The sequence below is a fragment of the Pelodiscus sinensis genome, chromosome 3 (assembly GCF_049634645.1).
Source record: "Pelodiscus sinensis isolate JC-2024 chromosome 3, ASM4963464v1, whole genome shotgun sequence".
NCBI lineage: Eukaryota > Metazoa > Chordata > Testudines > Trionychidae > Pelodiscus > Pelodiscus sinensis.
The window spans coordinates 186,205,798-186,225,267 of NC_134713.1; the positions used below are offsets into that span (position 1 = coordinate 186,205,798).

General features: G+C 40.9%; 1 protein-coding gene across 8 annotated transcripts in view; it reads left to right on the plus strand.

Moving 5' to 3' along the window:
- Positions 1 to 19,470, plus strand: part of KIF16B (kinesin family member 16B) — a 237,704-nt gene that overhangs the window by 109,336 nt on the left and 108,898 nt on the right. For all 8 annotated transcript variants that reach the window (XM_075925620.1, XM_075925621.1, XM_075925627.1 and 5 more), the window contains exons 15-17: positions 2,434 to 2,571; positions 10,686 to 10,768; positions 10,959 to 11,047. In XM_075925620.1, coding sequence (XP_075781735.1) covers positions 2,434 to 2,571; positions 10,686 to 10,768; positions 10,959 to 11,047 — 310 coding nt within the window. The remainder of the gene's footprint in view (positions 1 to 2,433; positions 2,572 to 10,685; positions 10,769 to 10,958; positions 11,048 to 19,470) is intronic.

The following is a 19,470-nucleotide window of genomic DNA, read 5'->3' on the forward strand; positions in this document are numbered from 1 at the left end:
GGTCTAGTTGATTACCCGATAAACACGTGCTTATCAGGTAATTGAGTAGTAACTCAACTAATTACTTCCTCCCCCCTACCTTGCTGCCTCTATCAGAGAGAGACAGACAGCAAGCAGGGGGAGCAGAAACCGGTGCTGGGGAGAGCTGGCTTAAATGCCAGTCCCTCTCCCCCCCCTCCCCCCCCCAGCACCATCTGAGAGGGCAGAGGTGGCAGAGACATAGCTGGGACTGGGCACGAGCCGGTAATCATCTGATTCCCGGCTTGCACCAGAGCCTGGACGCTGCTCTTCTGCTTTTTAAATGTAAAGTAGAGGTGCAGTGAGAGTGATTGGGTGGGAGTGGGAATCAACTGATTTCTGGCTCGCACCTAGTCCACCCTCATGTCTCTGCCTTGTAAATGTATTAAAAACCACCAGGCTCTTAATACATTTAAAAGGCAGAGCCCGCAGCAGGGTCAAGTCATGGGGCCAGGAGCTAACCCTGCTGTAGCTCTGCAGTTTCCCCCCTTATCAACTAATCGATTAGTCAATGGAAATTCCATCAACTACTCAATTAGCTGATTACATTCAATTTAACATCCTTAGTACATTCATAATCTTTAAAAACAAAAAACCAAAAAAAAATCCCCCAAGAGAACTGCATTGTAATACAGTGATTTCATTATCCTCATTGAGACTTGAGTCAAGCAGTGACTAATAGTACAGTTTTTAAAATACAGGCACTCCCCGGGTTACGTACAAGATAGGGACTGTAGGTTTGTTCTTAAGTTGAATTTGTATGCAAGTCAGAACTGGTACATATTGTAGGGGAAACTCTAGCCAAACATTTCTCCAGAGCTCAGTTTTATTCTCCCACACCTCACTTCCCTCAGTCCTTTATTCTCAAGCTGAGGTGTCTGCTGAGAAAAGCCGCTCTGCGTCTCCCTGGTCTGCTGGGGGGAAGCAGCTAGTGCGGGGTTGCCTCACCCCGTTTGTAAGTAGGGATCTGATGTAAGTCAGATCCATGTAACCCGGGGACTGCCTGTAGTTAATGGATTTTGACAAACCTTCATATTTGTGCACTATGAGATGCATTATTAACCTGGTCACTGTAAAACTGAAACTGCCCTATAAAAATATTGTCCTTTTCTGCATAGTAAACTGCTGTTTCATGGTCCTTTGCTTAATCTGTTGGTGTGCTGATGGTATTTTTGTATTGTCTTACTGTAAGCTCCCTACGCTGATGGAGACAAGGCTTATTTACTGACCAGCGTAGTCTCTTGATGTTGGAATGAAAGCTATTTCTGCAGTACTGAATGGCATATGTTATGTAAAGTGACACTGAGAGTAATTTCTGTTGATGAACCATACCCTTTTCCCCTCATCTGAGAAATGTGAATTGGGCAAATATTTATAACTGCTTTCTTTGGTCTAAATACAAACACAAAACCAGGTATAAAGCTTCCATTAGAATAGATCCCAGAGTCTGACACAATTTCATATGAAGTATTTGTCATTATCTAATTGGGATGAAAAGCAGGAACTATCTTCCCATGAAAACTCACAGGCTACGTCTACACTGGCCCCTTTTGCGAAAGGGGCATGCTAATTTAAAACTTCGGAATAGGGAAATCCGCGGGGGATTTAAATATCCCCCGCGGGATTTAAATAAAGATGTCCGCCGCTTTTTTCCGGCTTGGGGAAAAGCCGGAAAAAAGCGTCTAGACTGGCCCGATCCTCCGGAATAGGGCTTTTTGAAGTAGGAATAAGAGATCCTCCGGAATAAGGCTTTATTCCGGAGAATCGGGCCAGTCTAGACGCTTTTTTCCGGCTTTTCCCCAAGCCGGAAAAAAGCGGTGGACATCTTTATTTAAATCCCGCGGGGGATATTTAAATCCCCCGCGGATTTCCCTATTCCGAAGTTTTAAATTAGCATGCCCCTTTCGCAAAAGGGGCCAGTGTAGACGTAGCCACATAGTTTTTTTCCTTCTCCCACTCACTTTCTATGTGATCCAGTGAATTAAGCACAATGATGGGAAAACCTGAAATTCTATCTTGACTCTCCTTTAATAACAGCAAATGGTCTGGTAGCACTTCTCCTTTAGTAGTTATGACTGTAGACAAGTATTAAGTATTATACGTTGTAAATAACATGTATTCTCCAATTAAATATAATTGCCCCAAGTTACAAATGCAGATAAAAATAATTGCTCTCCCAAGTTAAGAGTTTTCTGTAAAGCATTATTGTCCAGTGAAATTAGAAGAAAAGTTATTACCAAAAAAAGAAGCAAATCAAATGTCCACATGGATTGGTAGAGAGAGAATACAGAATATTTTCCAGAATAATAAATACTCAAATGCCTGCTGATATGCGCCCACAATCAATGAAAAAAAAATCTAAGTCTCAGGAGATGTTATGAAAATAATTATTTTCTTTACCTGTGACTATTTTAGTTCTTCATGGTCTTGATTTGGAAAGTGAGCACTGCGTGTTTGAAAATCTCAGCGGTACAGTGAATTTAATACCACTGAATGGAGCACAGTGTTCTGTGAATGGAATTCAGATTACAGAGGCCACACAACTAAACCAAGGTATTTGCTTCGAGAAATATATTTTCTTTAGTCATGTTTTATTTCTCCCTGATAATAATCATGAAAGACCTTTGCATCATAAATTCCATTTTAATTTTAGCATTCCAATCCTCCTCCTTTGCTACCCAAAATAATCAGTATAGCTTTTATTTTAGGTTTCTTTGGTTGAGAGGTGTTGTAATGGAAAGAGAATATTTAACAAGCACATTCTTTTTTGTACAAGAAGAGCAGTTTTGGAAAGGTGGTTTGTATTGCTAGAATAATAAAAAGGAATGCTAGTCCATTTTTTGTTACCAAACAAACAAACATCCTTAGAGGCCAACAGAGCAGGACTCCTTTTGAGCAGAAGGAGTTTGTTCCAGAGGTGCAGACCCTTCATGGCGAACACAGTCTTGCCAATCTCTTAAAAGATGGCCGTCGTAATTGGGCACACCTGTAGCTGCAGAAGAAGGGTATCAGGAAAGGGGCAATATCCAATATAGGAAAATCACAAGCCTTTTAGGACATTTATAGATTAAAAACAAAACCTTAAATTTAATTGAGAAACCAGCCAGTATAGCTCGTGGAGCCCTGGTGCATCGTGTTGCCGTTTTGACACACCAACTGATGTATTCTGCACCAGCTCAAGTTTATAGACTGATCTCAAACAGAAGCCATTGCAGGACCACTCCAGAACCCCTACCCCAGAGCAGTTCATGAAGAGTTGGGTGGTTGTGACGCTTCCGTTGACAAATAATAAAGGTGGGGTGGGCAGACTTTTTGGCCCGAGGGTCACATCTGGGAAATTGTATGGTAGGCTATGAACACTCATGAAATTAACAGTTCATGTTATTAAAATAATTCTGTTGAACAGTTTGTTATTAGAATTACATTACTGAAATGTTTGTTGATTTTACCACAAAATTTTGCTCCTATCTGAACATCAGTTGTATGTTAGTCACCCACCTATTATCCAGGTCCACTCCATCACTTGCCCCACTCCACTATACAGTGCTCTAGCCGGGGAGCAGGGTTGGGAGCTTGGCCCACTCTTGCCACCCACCCAGCACTCCTTCTGGTCAGTGTGGTCAGGTGGGTGGAGCAGAATAAACCCCAACCCAGCTTGCTGGTTGGAGCAGGCCCATGGAATTTGAGGGCAAGATTAAAAGGTGTGATGGTCTGTGATTTGCCCAGTCCTGTTTTATAGTCTCCTCAAGTAATTCTTTTAATTCTACGTAGTCTCTTTGCTACCAGAGCTTGATGGTGAATTGAAAATGACTATTTTCATATATTCAGGCTCTCCTGAATGCCTGTAAATAATTGTTCTTGAATGTTGACAGCCATGTCATGAATTTGTCAGCTAATGGCATCATAAGAGAGGAATTGCTTTTATTTGATTGGCAGTAGCCTGTCCCAATATGATGATCATAACAGTTGAAGCACAGAGTACAATGTTGCCCAAATAGCATGAGGCTTGTAGCTTTCATTATTTGTAGTGACATACAACTATGAATCGGGGCTTACATGTTTACAGTATTTCCATTTCATAAAACTCAGAATAGTTTAATTGAAGAAACCACTGGGTTTCTTTGTAAAGATAGTTGTTTCAAAATTTTTCTATGCTGCCTTCTTTTACTGTTCCAGCTATTGCCGTATGTCCTAGAAGTGTTTCAGTGCCAGTAAGCAGCACACTATGGTACATATTTTGACCAGAGTCCACTGAAGAGGGAAGTCATGTTGTAAGTGAAGGTTATTCATAGACAAGAGAATAAAAAATAAGAAGGTTGGTGGGGAGCACTTGATGTTTCAGTCCCTCTGCTTCTTGGATCCATGCTGCAAAGCAGGGGATGGGTTCATAGAACTTCAGTAACCCTTAGCCTGCCTTTATCACTGGCAAAGACAAGAAGCACTCTACTGCTTTCTGTTCACCTTAACTAAAAGGTTATTTGCACTTTTATTTGTCAATTTATTTTAAGAATCTAAAAACTGAATCTTATCTTTGACTCCTGTTCTAAAAATATTGCTGTGAAAGGGCAAACTACCTTTCAACAACAAAGGTGTGAAGGAGTTCAGTTTCAGCATAATGCCTGCCCCACCTCTAATGGAGTGAAGTTCAGCTGGGCCCTAAATGCAACCTCAAATCTGAATTTTATTTCCTTCCTGCAAGCTGAAGTAATGATTGTTTCTGTCATGAGGATTAGGGAAAGAGACAAGAGAACTTGTTGGTTTGATTAGGGATTGTCAAGCTTGCTCATTGGTCTATTTGGATCTCCAATTCAAAGGGCTAGAAGCACATTTCTCCATGAGCTGCAGTCCCACACCTTATCTGAGAGCTGCCAGAAATATATGAGAGACTTTGTGTAGCTACATCAAATAGGAAGATAGCAATTATATATACCTCATTGGGGTTTAGATAATTTGGCCACTTTAAAACATTGTCCTGAGACAGTGGAGGTGCTGATGGCTGCAGAGGCATGGAGAGATGGAAGAGGACAGGGTGTGTGTGGGTCTGTAGCTTCCTATAAGAGGGCTACAGCGAGTAGGCCATGACAATAGTAAAGCAGCCAAGAACCTACCCGAAACCCAGGAGGGACAGAGTGGCCAACAGGATATGGCCCAGGACCGGAGCCAGGAGGAGCACTGTGCAGGGAGGGATCACTGAAGAAGGACAAACAGGAGCCTGACCTAGTCTCGCTGTTGTTCAGAGAGGTTTGGGTTTGAGTACCTTGGGTTGTGGCCTTGCAATGGGAATAAGGAAGAAGACTATAGTTAGTTAGGTGGGTAGGTTGTCGCTCTGTGTGGGTTTCCAGAGAGCAGTAGGAGACCACACCAGTGGGTTTTGTTCTTACTGATGTCAAAGATGATCAAAAACACCCATGGCTCATTGCCAAACTGGAACTTGGGGGAGGGGGTGAGCGATAGCTCAGTGGTTTCAGCATTGGCCTGCTACACTCAGGCTTGTGAGTTCAATCCTTGAGGCAGACATTTGGGGCAAAAATCTGTCAGAGATGATACTTGATCCTGCTGTGAAGGCAGGGGTCTGGACTCAATGACCTTTCAAGGTCCCTTCCAGTTCTAGGAGATGGGCAATCTCCATTCATTAAAAACTTTGCCCAGGACTCTTGTAGATTCATTGCTTGTGCCTACCCTTTCATATTGTGGTACCACAGGTCCTGTGTGGCCTCATGTTGGAAGTAACCCTGTTTTACTGCTCCCCTAATCTGTCCCCTTGTGGCATTTTTGTTATTCATCCCTCTGTAAATCAATATTTATCTTTTATATACTCACTAGAAGATTTACCCAACATTGCTCGAGTCCTTAACTCAATTTCTGTTTTTTGGAAAATAAAATGAAAATGGATATGCTTTGTTTAAATCATTGTCCTGGGCTGAGGCTGGGGACGAGGGGTTTTTCCCCAGGGAGAAAGGACTACTCTAGTTCTCTCACCACAGCAGCTAGGGGCCAGGTGATAAGCATCTCTCCATAGGCTCCAGTGGGCACAGCTAGGGGAGGGATGCATGTCCTCTGGCTGCAGCAGGTCCATGTTCATCTGCTCTTTGAGCTCCCCAACCAGAGTGAGGAATGCAGCAAGCTGTGCTCTTCCCCCTCACTCCCTGACAAAGGGAAACAGCTAGCAATGTTGGTACAAATTGGGGAGGGAAGAGCTTCAGCCCACCCCACTCTCCCCAAAGGGTGTCTGAGGGGGTAGGTGTGAATTTCAGGGCGGGGCAGTTCCGGACAGGGGGAGGAGCCCTTTTCACCTGCCTGGTGATTCTTTTTTCTGTATGGTTTTATGAGAAACAATCTTATTCCAGGCACATTCCATTTTCCTGGCACAACCAAACCCTTACCTTGTTTTAAGTTATGATAGGAGGAAGCTGAATACCAAATTTGGTGGTCCTAAATCTTATAGCTTTTAGCAGGAGTTCTTGAAAGAACAGACAGAAGGACAGACAGACACACACTCTTAAATATATAATAGATTGAACTATTCCAATGTATGCATGTTTACTCGTGGGGGTGAGGAAGAGGTGCCTCTGGGGTGGAATGCATTTTCTTGCAAATGTCTGTTCTTGACCACAGATGCCTGCAGAGCAGACTCCATCTTGGGGCTAAAGCTACGTATATGTACATAGCATAACTAATGAGCTTGCTAGTTGTCATGCTGTTCTGTTACACACACATCTTAGCGCTGATTATTAATGTTTACTCTCTCAACCTGGAATCTCAACACCTTTAAATATCTGTTCCAGGTATATCTAATATACCACTGAGACTTTTAAATGTGTCCTTCCATTAGTAAATTACCATTTATTTGGAAATGTGTTACAGTGTTTACATTTCCCTAAGAATAAATGCACATAATTATCACTTCCTTCTTCAAATTACTTCAGACATTTGTAAATTCTAGTTAATTGTGCCTTTTGTCTAAACACAACCTACTATAACATTTTCACCTAATAAAAACATCGTACAAGAATTTCAGCACCATCAAATCCACACGTTTGCTTGTTTTCTGTTTTGAATCTATCTGAATTTGGATTTAGATTTAGCCTAAAATACCATCTCCAATATACACATTTTTACATAAAATGATTTTTTATAGAATTCAACTAAAAATAACTTTTGCCTTACAACTAGGAAGTCTCATGGTATGTCAGTTTACATAGTTACAAAATTAAACTCTTGTTCTTACAATTTGATATTCAAATATTGCCTATAAATACTCTTTGAATACTGATAAAAGCAAATTGATAGTTTGGTACAGCAGTTAAAAAAAACCAAGCCACTGCAATAAACAGTTGAACTGACCACTAATGAACTTTCCTCCTCTGTGGAAGGAAGACGGTCTTCTGTGTAGGCCCTTACACTTCTGTGATGGAGATCTAGGCTAGATGTCCAGCTCTGCAACAGGCTTCTTGAAAAACCATGAGAAGTTTTGTGGCACCTTAGAGACCGGCAAATAAATAAAAATTGTGAGCTTTTGTGGGCAAAATCCACTTCTTCAGATGAGATGAGCTTGAGAAGCTTTTTGTGTAATCTTCCCTATCTCTTGTCTCAGAGCAGGTTTACCATTCATAGGGGTGTTAAACTGCAGGTAATTGATTTATCGACTAGTCGATTTATTTTGCATCGACAATTCAACAGTTGATAGGGTGTCTCTGCCTTTGAAGTGTAGAACCAGCCCTAGGGCTGTTGCTATATTTTAAAGGCGAAAGCGCCATGTGGTCTCCCTGCTGACCCTGGGCTCCATGTGGCTCTGCAGCTTTGAAATGCCAACACAGGAGCCCGGAGTCAGGCTCCCCGTGGCGTTTCAAAGTAGTGGAGCACCGCATGGAGCCTGAGGTCAGCTGACCTTGGACCCCATGTGGCCCTTCCACTTTAAAATGCCAGGAGGAGCCTGACTCTGGGCTTCTGTGATGGCTTTTCAAAGTGGCAGCGCCACGTGGAGCCCGGAGTCTGGACCCAGTCTCCACGTGGCGCTGCTGCTTTGAAAAACCTCCTTCTTCCCTCCCTTGCTGCCTCTTTCCGATAGAGGCAGCAAAGGGGATGGGGCAGCAACTAATCAACAAGCTTGTTGACTGTCTGATAAGCATTTGCTTACTAGATAGTCGACTAGTCCTTCACATCCCTACTCACTAAGTTGACAGCCGACCGCTCACTCATTGACACGGTACTCAGTTGGAACTAGAAGCTTAAGGGAAGTCAATGGAAGATTTCTCCCGTTGACCCCATCAGAGTGGAGATCCAATAGCAACGTAGCCTGAGGAATGTCAACTCCAGCTACACTATTCACATAGCTGGTGTTGTGTACCTTTTGGTCAACCTTGCAGCGTAGTGTAGATCTGACCTTGGGCACGCTGTGTTTGTTTCAAATTGGAAAAATGGGTATAACTTCCCTGACTTGTGCCTTAGCTAAATTTATCTAGATTGTAAAGAATTTTGGGATGTGCAAGTTCCTATTTTAAGGGGAAGCTCTAGGCCTTATCAAAATACAAATAATATCCACAAATACAGTAGAGCAAAAGGGAAGGAAAGCCATGGGACAAGATGGCATTCATATTATCTACTATATATTTGAGAGAGTCTGTGTGTGTGTTTGTTCAAGACCTCCTCCTAAACCAGTAAGACTTCAGTTTCCTCTTTTAACTTAAAGTAAGGGTTTAGTCGTGCCAGGACAATGCTATGTGTGTGGAAGGTAATTTTTTTCATTATTCTGAAAGAGAGGGGCTTGCTAGCAGGAATAGTTATATTCTGTAATAACCACAGGGTCAAAGATGGGGACAGCTATCACCCCATTGGGGCAGAAGCGTGCAGGGGTGGAGAAAGGGACAGCTATCTACTACATATTTAAGAGAGTTTGTCTGTCTATTTATTCCCTAGCTGGGAGACATGCAGTCCTTCCCCTGGCTGTACCTGCTGGAGTAATCCACTCTCCCCAGGGAGGCCTGCATAATGAACCCTTCATCTTCCATCCCAAACCAGAGCAATGAAGAAAAACACATTATTTGAGTTAGATACGAGCAACACCAGATAAATCCTTTACAGGTTGACCCTCTCTAGTCCTTGGGACCTGACCAATGCTGAACCAGAGAATGTGCTAGACCATATGAGGTCAGTATTGCCTAGCAGCATTAGCAACACTTCCATTGCTTATTTGGATCTTAGAAGACATTTAGGGGTAAATTAGAGCTAAATAACAGCACAGAACACTAAGAGCCAGGACTGGTGGCTGGAAACCAACTCTATGGGACTGCGGGAAACTTGGCCACGCCCATAAGTGGACATCTGGCTAACTAAAGTCATGCTGGACCATGGATGTTGCAGGACCAGAGAGTGCTCGACTAGAGATGTTCAACCTGCAGCATACAATATTCACAATGACTTGCATTGGAAACAAACATGAATACATACTTGAAGAATCAGTGGATACTATAACAGTTGATAGTCATGCCCTTCAAAATACTCAGACTGAATATTACAGATCTCACAGCAGACCAGAAATAAATCTTGGCAAATTTGTTTAATTGCTCACATCTGAAGATCTCAATTTTAAATTTTAATTGTACAATTACTTTGGCCAATAGAGTTGCTGCTCTCATTGCCATTATATATTTGTTAGCAAGTCTAAATCATCTTAAGTAAATACCATAATCACAAGCCTAATAAGAAACTATGGTAGAGCTATTTGAAGTGCTTCTTATATACCAGGAATGAAACAAGGTACATTTACAGCTATTTGAAAAGTGTTTCCTTTTTTCTTACAGCAGTAAGATACCACTGACAATGGAGTTATTATTGGAGTATTATCAAAATTGGTCGTAATGTCCCCCAAATCTGGCAGTAGTTGCCTAGAAATGTTTTTTCATTTTCCATCTGTAATTGATTAAACACAGAACATCTATCTGAATGTAATGGGAGTAGGGCTATTGAATAATTTGAGAAGATTCATGGCTTTGCTTCATGAAATAGATTTTTTAGCATCATAATGAGATTATTCTATTTGTATAATAATGAGTTTTGGATCAATGTTTACCTGTCTTTGGTTGGAGGAACGAATGGCTGAGAGCACAGATGATGATGATGATGATGATGATGGGTTAGTAGAGTCTTCTATATGTACAAGTCACTGGTTTAAATCTCTCAGATCCTTAGTGATTGAAAGTCATTGCCATTTCTTGTGCTGGCTAGTAGACAAGTTACATTTGACAATAACGGATGCCTTTCAGAAAGAAGTCGAGAGATTAAATGGGTTGGAGACAAAACTATCCTCTAATCGTAGAAGAGATCTCTCCAAATAGGTCTTGTAGTATACAAAGACATCCTGCCATCTCCACTCCTTTCATCTGTTCTTTGGATAAAATATATGTGTGTGTATATATATATATTTATCTATTTATTTATTTGTAAAAGACACAACATCTAGGAAGGAACAAGGAATACACTACAAAAGCTATTAATATAGCTCTGTCTAAACATTAAAAAGAAACTTTAGTTATTAGAAGAAAGCTTTCTCCTTTTTGTCTTGCTTTAAAGAAATCATTGTACTTGTCAGATGACTGAGAAAATGATTTGATATCTCCTGGTATAGTATGCTGTCAATAAACCTATCTCTGTGTGTTTCTTCCTACCAGGTGCTGTTATACTACTTGGGCGAACCAATATGTTTCGCTTTAATCATCCCAAGGAAGCTGCCAAACTGAGAGAGAAAAGAAAGGTAACTGAGGAATTTAAATTCTGTAATAATTTTTGTATCTAATACATTTAAATATTCACTAGTTTAGATTATTTTTTGCCTGCTTCACTAAAATAATACACATTTTTTCAAGTGGCAAAATGATATTTCTGTAAGGAAACCAAAGTTTCTTAAATATTAGTAATAATATTTTATTTTTCTGTTCTGTTAGAGTGGATTGCTGTCTTCCTTTAGTTTATCTATGACTGATCTTTCAAAATCTTGTGAGAATCTCTCAACTATCATGCTTTATAATCCAGGGTAAGTACATTCTAAACAGTAGTTACCCAAACAGCAACAATTCATTCTTGGAAAAGTTAGTTTAACTGTATTTTTAAATATCAATGTAGATGAAATGGTCAGTTGATTAACTTACTGTGTGCACTATTATGTTTGTCAGAAATACAGGATAACATTTTTAGATTCCAAGTGACTTAGGCTTCTAAATCACTTTTGAAAATTGGACTTGGGCTATTAAGAGCTACTAAAGTTATTTGAGTATTTTTGAAAATTTTACCTGTAAACCAAAATGTCAGCTCCACAGAAGGAGAGCCTTACTGCATGTGGGCACGTCTACACAGCGGGACAAAAGTCGAATTAAGCTACACAACTTCAGCTATGTCAATTGTCTAGCTGAAGTCGAAATAGCTTAATTCGGCTCTTCCTTCAACTTCCCTTACTGCTTGTGAAATGAAGATTACAGGTGTCGGAATGAAGTCCTCCAGCTCGACGTTATTTCGAAATAATGGGTTGCTGTGTAGATGCGCTCTTAGTTTTTTCTCAATGTCAGTTATTCTGAAATAACGCTACTGTGTAGACACAGCCTCAGTGAGCAGCCTGTCCTGCCTGGAACCCAACCCCTAAACGTGAGAATAGCCACTATTCTAGCGAGCAGCCTCGCCCACCTAAGAATTTGACACTAGTAAAATTGCAATGTGTGGAGTTCATAAGACAAGTTTTGCCAGTGCAAACAAGACAGTCTAGTAGAATTCATGATGTAATACATTTTCAATGTGTTCTAATTTCCTGTACAAGATATTTCTATTTAAGAATTATACGTGTGCAATTTATCTCATCCCAACAAAATATTTAACTGCTAATTGCCTTAAACCAGTGGATCTCAAACATTTTAGCCCGAGGACCACCTGGCTCAATATAAACCTTTCCATAGACTACCAGTTGCTGATAGAAACTCACTATTAATTACATAATGATACATGAGCCATTTTGCTAGTGCTGCAGCTAGAGAGAATGGTTGAATTTAAATTAAACAGATTAAGTGTTTTTACTTTCTTGTGTTTATCAAATTTTATTTTAAATGAAGTAAAATATTAATTTATGTCCAACACAAAGGGTTTCAATGTTTTCTTTATTTATGGCAGCAATAGAGAACCTTTTTTGTGTCGGGGCAACTGACCCACAGAGAAATCAGTTTGAGACCACAAAAGTAAGAGGCCGCCAAAAAAAACCCCACACCCTTCCCCCTTTAAGCCTCACTGATGTGGCCCCCAACTGAAACACCTTACTCTCTGGTGCTCCCCTCCTCCTATGGAGGGGGGTGGGCGCAGGAAGGACTCACACCAGATTAGCTCTTCTGGAATTCAAGGGTGAGTGGATTTTGTGGGCCCCTAGGCTCTGGGCTGGGGCTAAAAATGAAGGCTTCAGTGTGTGGGACAGGGCTGCTGGCAATTGGGATGGGATGCAGCATGTGGGAAGGAGGTGGGGTGCAGGAGAGGGGGAGGGTATGAGTTCTGGGTAGGAGGCAGGGTGCAGAAGAAGGCTGGAAGTAGAGTGCCTGGCCAGGAGGGAGGGTGTAGGAATAAGCTGGAGTTGTGAAGTCTTGAGGGAGGGAGGGAAGTGAGAGAGGGGGATTAGGATGTGGGGGTATAGGTATGAAGGGGGACGCTTGCGTGGCTTTGTGCCCACTGCTGCTCCTATTGGATGGCCAATGGCAGAAGTGGGGAAAGTCTCCAGCCAGCATATCACTGCACTGCTATTCCCCCAGTGGAACAGGGAGGGGGGAGCTCACCCCCTCCAGCTCCTCCACACAGCAGGGAGCCTGCATTGCTGCTCCAGCTTCCCATTCGGACAGCACGTGGGTGGGAAGGAGGAGGTGAAGAAAGCCCCAAACTTCCCTGGCAGACTAGCTCATGGAGAATGACAGATCAAGATACCGTTGGGCAGAGAAATACATGAGCTAGCAACTTAGGTTCAAGATTGCTTTTGGACATTTTGTTCTCATCACTTGTTCAGCTTTCATCCTTGACAAGAACAAATCCCAGAATGATCCTACAGCTAGAGCCAGCTAGCAGAGTTGTGCCTTTTTTCACAACCACTAGGGAAAGCAGCCGAGACCCCAGCACTCCCTGCCCCCATCCCAGGTTAAGGACAAACTGATCAGGCTAGTGGGCTTGTGTGTGGGGGAGATAAATAGCCATCCGAGGCCAGCCCTCCTCCAGGCTAGGAAGCTCTGACAACTCCTTGAGCTCAGCTGGGGCGGCAGCACTAACTCTAGGAGGAGCACCCTGCTAGACTGTGGAACTGCTTCCTCTGGGAGGGAGATGGGCGGCCTGAGCCAGTGCCAGCATTTCTTGGGATCCTGCACTGCTCCCCCACAGCACCAGGTCAACTGGAGAAAGCTGCTCACCGGAGCACTGAGTCCCATGGGCGGGGCAGCCAGCTTTCCACTCCCATTGGCCACATCTTCTGCCGCTGCCTGCTCTGTCCAGCAGTGCTTCTCAGGAGAGCACAGCAGCTCCTGGGCTATGGTGGTGGCAGGAGCATCTGCGCTCACCACCCAGTCACTGGGAAGAGCCATGCGGGGTCCTCTTCTTCCGCTGCCTGTGTCCTCAGTGCAGTAGCAGGAAGTCATCAGCGGTAGGTGGGCTCAAACTTCCCCTGGCTCAGGCTGCTCCTGGAGTGAGGCTGCAGGAGGTGGCAGGGCAGCTGCCACTTGCTAATCCAGCAGAAACCTTTCAACAGACACACTGCCTCCCTCTGCAGGCCAGGGCTTCCTTCACCGCCCGCCCCATGCCCTCCAAGCGGGAGGGCACACTAAGCTTGAGCCCGGGGCCACCTGGGAGGCAGCTGCAGACCACTAGTGTTCCACAGATGGCACTCTGAGAACCACTGCCTTCAACTGAAGGTATTGCCATACCCCACACCCCCATCTGCCACAGAGAGTTGCCACTATCTTTGCCTCAGAGGCAGCATCAGAGGAGGTATTTGTCCCAGTGAACTGTTAAGACTTACCCAGTGAGACTGGGTAAATGCCAGTTGGGTGCACTGTCACCATTACCCTCTGGACTTCATCTCCATTCCCTTCCTCCTGGATTATCTACTCCAGTTCAAATCGACAGGCCTCACTCTCTCAGTGCCTTCCTTACTGCCGTGGACGGTTCCTTTATCTTTACTCACCTGTCCACCATTTGCTTTCTTTAAAGGCCTGGTCAATACCGTTCTACTGATCCATAAATCTACTCCTTCGGAAGACCTGAACATCTTCCTCTCTGCCCTCACTAAAGCACCCTATGAACCCTCTTTGACCTGCTCCCTTGCCCACCTCTATTTGAAGATGATCAGTCACAGTGGCACATTAGCAAGCTGATGGCTATGATTGTTTGCCCTGTCATGCAATTTTCCACAGAGAGAGAGTCTTCCTAATCCTGCACCCCAAATTTCTGCACAATGTGATCTCCCCATTCCTCCTTAGGCAAAGCATCTGTCTTCTGCCCCAAACTGCACGTTCCCCCATCATGAAAATGGTGCATTTTGTGACTGCTGGGTTCTGGCTTTCTAGCTTCAACACACCCACGCCATCCTGGCTTTGGCGTGGCTCTTTATTGCTATTGCAAAATGCTGCAGGGGGCAGGGCTTGTCCTTGCAATGTGTCTCGACATTGATTTCTCATTGCATTGTGGAAGGCTACATTCTTTCTCACAGCCTCCCCTCCCCCACGGCCACTTGGAGTTCTTTTACTGTCATTGCAGCAGTGGTGGATGCAGCTTCAAAACAGTATATCATATATGTCAGTGTAAGTTAATGCACTCATGTCATGAAGTCTACAGCCATAAAACATTTCCAACCTACACAGATCATGTTACGGTGCCAAGATTGTCATCATAGGTTACCTTTGATTTCAGTGGGCCAACTGTCAAGATGAATATTATATACTATAGAATTTATTACAGCTCTTTTAAAGAAGTATTTTACCCTCCTGATTGTTCTCTTTCTGTCTAGTCTTTTCACCTTGCAGGTTAAGAATTATTTCTAAAGGTCAACAATGTCATATCCTTGGTCCTTTCCTAGGCTGAAATTATCTTTCACCCTCTTCCTCCAAAGTGAAGAAGCACCTAGAGGCATGTTTTAATTTCCCACACTCATAAATTTAGGAGGCTGTATTTTCAAGGTCCTTGCAGGTTACAGCCGAACAGGCAGAGAGATCTCAAATATTAATTGAAGAATCAAAACTTCATTTTACATCAGTATTATACTTTCATCTATCCTAACAGCCATTTTCACAAGAAATAAATACAAAGTTTCACATTAGTAGCTATTTTAATTTAAAAGACTTCAAAACTTTTTATGTTGTAAAAGTACAGTTAGTTTGTAACTCAATACTGTGACATTTGAGAATATATTTCCAAAGCAGCATATAGAACATACAGAAGTATGAAGCAGTGAGAGATGAAGTTTTTTGTGGATTCTTAAATGTATTTCATATTAAAATTTAGAGGTTTGAAATTTTATAAGTGTCCAAAAATCTCTACTCTGAATCTCCATCTCACCATGTGGAAATGAGTGATTTACAGTCTAGAGTGCTCCTTTGTCTTTCAGTTTTGATTTATTTTAGTGGTTCTTTTCTGGATTCAACCATTCATAATGTAAGGGCTCATAGCTAACTATACATTTTCTGTAGATTACAATAAACAAGTTTTAAGGTCTGGTGTCTTGGAGAGTCAATGGAAAAGAGTCAGTGGGTTCTGCTTTCATTTTATTTAATAGCTTATAAGTTAGAATTGCTTATTGCTATTTCCACTGTTGAAGTTGGGTTTTTTGAAAGCCATTTGGTTGTCATTCCCTGGACACTGTAATGTTATGGATGCCATATGAGGTTTCATTTTAAGATTATTTTGCTCGTCTCAGAATCTGTCTAAAGCACCAAGTAGTTTTTTTAATTGAATCCTAATAGGGCTGTCAAGTGATGAAAAAATTAAATGTTTAACCAGTTTTAATTGCACAGTTCAACAATATAGAATGCCCTTTCATTTACATGTTTTTTGATGTTTTCTACATTTTTAAATGTACAGATTTCAATTACAACACAGAATGCAAAGTGTACATTACTCATTTTATTTTATTTCTATTTAAAATATTTGCACTGTAAAAAGATGAATGAAATACCTTTTCTTTTGTTATGTCATACAAGTAATGTAGTGGGATCTCTTTATCATGAAAGTTGAACTTACAAATGTAGAAATTATTACTACACCATAACATAATGTAAAACTTTAGAGTCTACAAATCCTTTAGAACAGAAGGAGAATCCAGGAAGACATGGGATTGATGACAGCAAGGACAGTAGGCAAGAGACATTACCTGTGATGAGAATCATCCCTGTATTCTAATAAAATTGTAGCAACCTGAAGTTGATCTCAAAACACTTTGCTGTAAGTTTAACCAGCTCTGCTTTCAAAGCAGGTTGATATTTTGTATCCTAATAAGGAGCAGGTAGACTGCTATCAGAGAGAAACAATCCTTTGAATAGGATAAACAATAAGTCGTACCACCTTTCTCTTTCTTGCCTAGGTTGAAACACAGCTTTAAATGTAGACAGTTTGCTTTTTAAATTTTCATGCCATGTAAATTCAGCCAGGTAGCATAAGGACCTTTTAATAGCTATTTTGTTAAATTGTAATGGATATTAATACATTTAAGGTCACTTGCTTTCTTGCTCTAGATTTGTCTTTAGAATGACAGGAGCACATTTTGATGCTTATCAGAATTCCTGTTTATCGCATACAGTAGAATCTCAGAGTTATGAACACTTTGGGGACAGAGATCATAACTCTGAAATATTGGTAACTCTGTCCAAAATGTTATGGTTCTTTCAAAAGTTTACAAATGAACATTGACTTAATACAACTTTGAAACTTAACTATGCAGAAGAAAAATGCTTATTTTAATCTTAATTCAAATTAAACACAGTTTCTTATTGTGTCAAATCTTTTAAAACTCTGTATTGTTTTATTAATATAGTACTGTATTGTTTAATGTAGTACTGTACAGTATTTGCATTGTTTTTGTGTCTGCTGCAGCCTGATTATGTGCTTCTGGTTCCAAATAAGGTGTGTGATTTACTGGTCAGTTCGTAACTCTGGTATTTGTAACTCCGATTATATTGTAGTAGGCTACTTTATGCACTTATGCACATGTAACAACACTTGTTTTATGCTCAGTTATCAGGTTTTGCAATAAGTACTTGAATGTAGTAAGCGTGCATCCATATTTTTTTTCCTACAACAGAAGACCTGTGCTTAAATGTAGATCTTTCAAGGCTATCTGCAAGTCCTCCTTCAGCTCTGAAGCAGCTTGAGACCTTCTGAAAACCATACCCCTCTAAAACTAAGGCTACCGATTAACTTGTGACAGGTGATATTTGTTTGAAACAATAAAAGGAGTATTTTTTGAGGAAGGAGAGATTAGTTACTATTTAAAGGCTAAAAGTTTGGGAATGAAGTGAACAGTAAAAGAAAACAAAGGAATGAAGTAGGAATAGATTAATACATAGAAAGTAAGAAAAGGAAAGTGGAAGGGAGAAGTAGTGAATAGATACAATAAGGTCGTGTCTTCATTCCACAGAAGAGCACCACTGCCGTGCTTGATCTACTGGAATTTGATTTAGTGAGTCCTAGTTAAGACTTGCTAAATTGAACTCAGAGGATGCCCCAACAGAGTATGGCCAGGAGTAAGGGAAGCCAATGGGAGCATTGGCCTCCTGCAGAGGAGATGCCACCAAGCTTGGCTTAAAGTAAGCTGACTCCAGCTACGTATTTTACACAACTGGAGTTGCGTACCTTAAGCCTAGCTGTTGGGTCTAGTGTAGACCTGGCCTAAGAATACAAGAGAAGAATGAGGTATAGTATACAAAGATCTTAAAGAGTAAGGATAGAATATTAAGGTGGGAAATAATTCCTTTTGCCTCAGTGACTAGAAAAGATGAAAGATGTATTTATTTTAAATTGTCCAGCTTCATGCCTTGTAAACACTGCAGTTATTAACTGCTTTGGTGTTCAGTGCATTGGCATGCGATTTCATTTATTAGCTAAAATACATATTGCTGCTAAACTGGACAGGAAGACAAACCAAAGGTGCAAGCAGGTAAAAATAGCAAATTAGGAAGGTAATTGCTCTCTTTTGTGGTGATAGGGGCTAACATAATTGTGAATGTATTGTGTATATTAAAACTGAGAATTACCGTATTGCATTACGGTATTTAAAAAAAACCCTAATTTGAAAGGTTTTTTTCTCCAGCAGAAACAGAACTTCATTCATGTTTACTAGTATAGCAATAATGTAATATGATTTAGTGGTTTCTATTAAAAAGTTAAAACATTTGCTAACGGTGTTACTTGATACAGATTAGTCCACCCATAAACCAGGTTATTACTTCATTATCCCTGATACAATTGTATGGTAACTGTTGCTAAATGTTGGCTTATTGCTGGAGACTGCTGTACTTTTTGAATTTTTTTTCTATATAAATGGGTCATTCTCTTTGCTGTTTTCACACAGTGAGAATTCTGTGTGAAACCCTCATAAAGAAGAACCCTCATAAAGAAGATAACTTTTCATATAATAATGCAGTTCTCTAAGGAATTTCTTAGAGATTCTTTTTGTTCAGTTTTGATGCCTTCACACTGGGCTAGTTTACTTTTGTTCTGAAAATTGTAATGCCATATTAAATAGAATTTTGGTGTAATGTCCCAGTTGTTTTCTTCTGTTTACACTCACCTGGTGTCATCAGTTAATAAGCTTTGGATAAAAATAGATTTACATTGAAAATTTCACTTGAGAACCTTGTCTAAGTTTAACTTTACCCTAACTTTAAAACCACTTATGAGAAATTTTGGTCTCGTCAAAGATTTAGCTTTTTTTTCATTAACCATATAAATTGGGGTTCTAAACTAGCATTGTAACATATATGCATTCTTGACAGCACTCAGTCTTGTCTAGATAGTTATCCATCAGCAACAGTACAAGTTGTTGTGCTGCCTAAATTAAGTTATTGGAGTATTGTACTAGTAGAATTGGCTTAATTTACCCTGTAGCACGTCCACAATGTAAGTTCTTATCTGTTTTATAGTATACTGAAAGCCTTATTTCTTGAGGGATAATGGTGACCATTTAGTGCCAAATAAATCAGATTAAATTCCTTTGTAGGAATTGTGCATACAAACAAGGGGAGCTTTTAATCCCTGATGTCTATTTTTTCTCTATATATAAAAAAAAGTTTTTCCTGGCACACAACAGAATAACGTCATCAGGCTCGGAGAGGGTTGGCGAGTGTAGCGAGCAAGGCACAGCCCCCTAGTTTATTTTAAAATTAACGTCAAAGTTGTTTATTTTGATCATACTATTCATGATTTTAATAACTATTGAATGTGAAGGAAATATAAGCATTT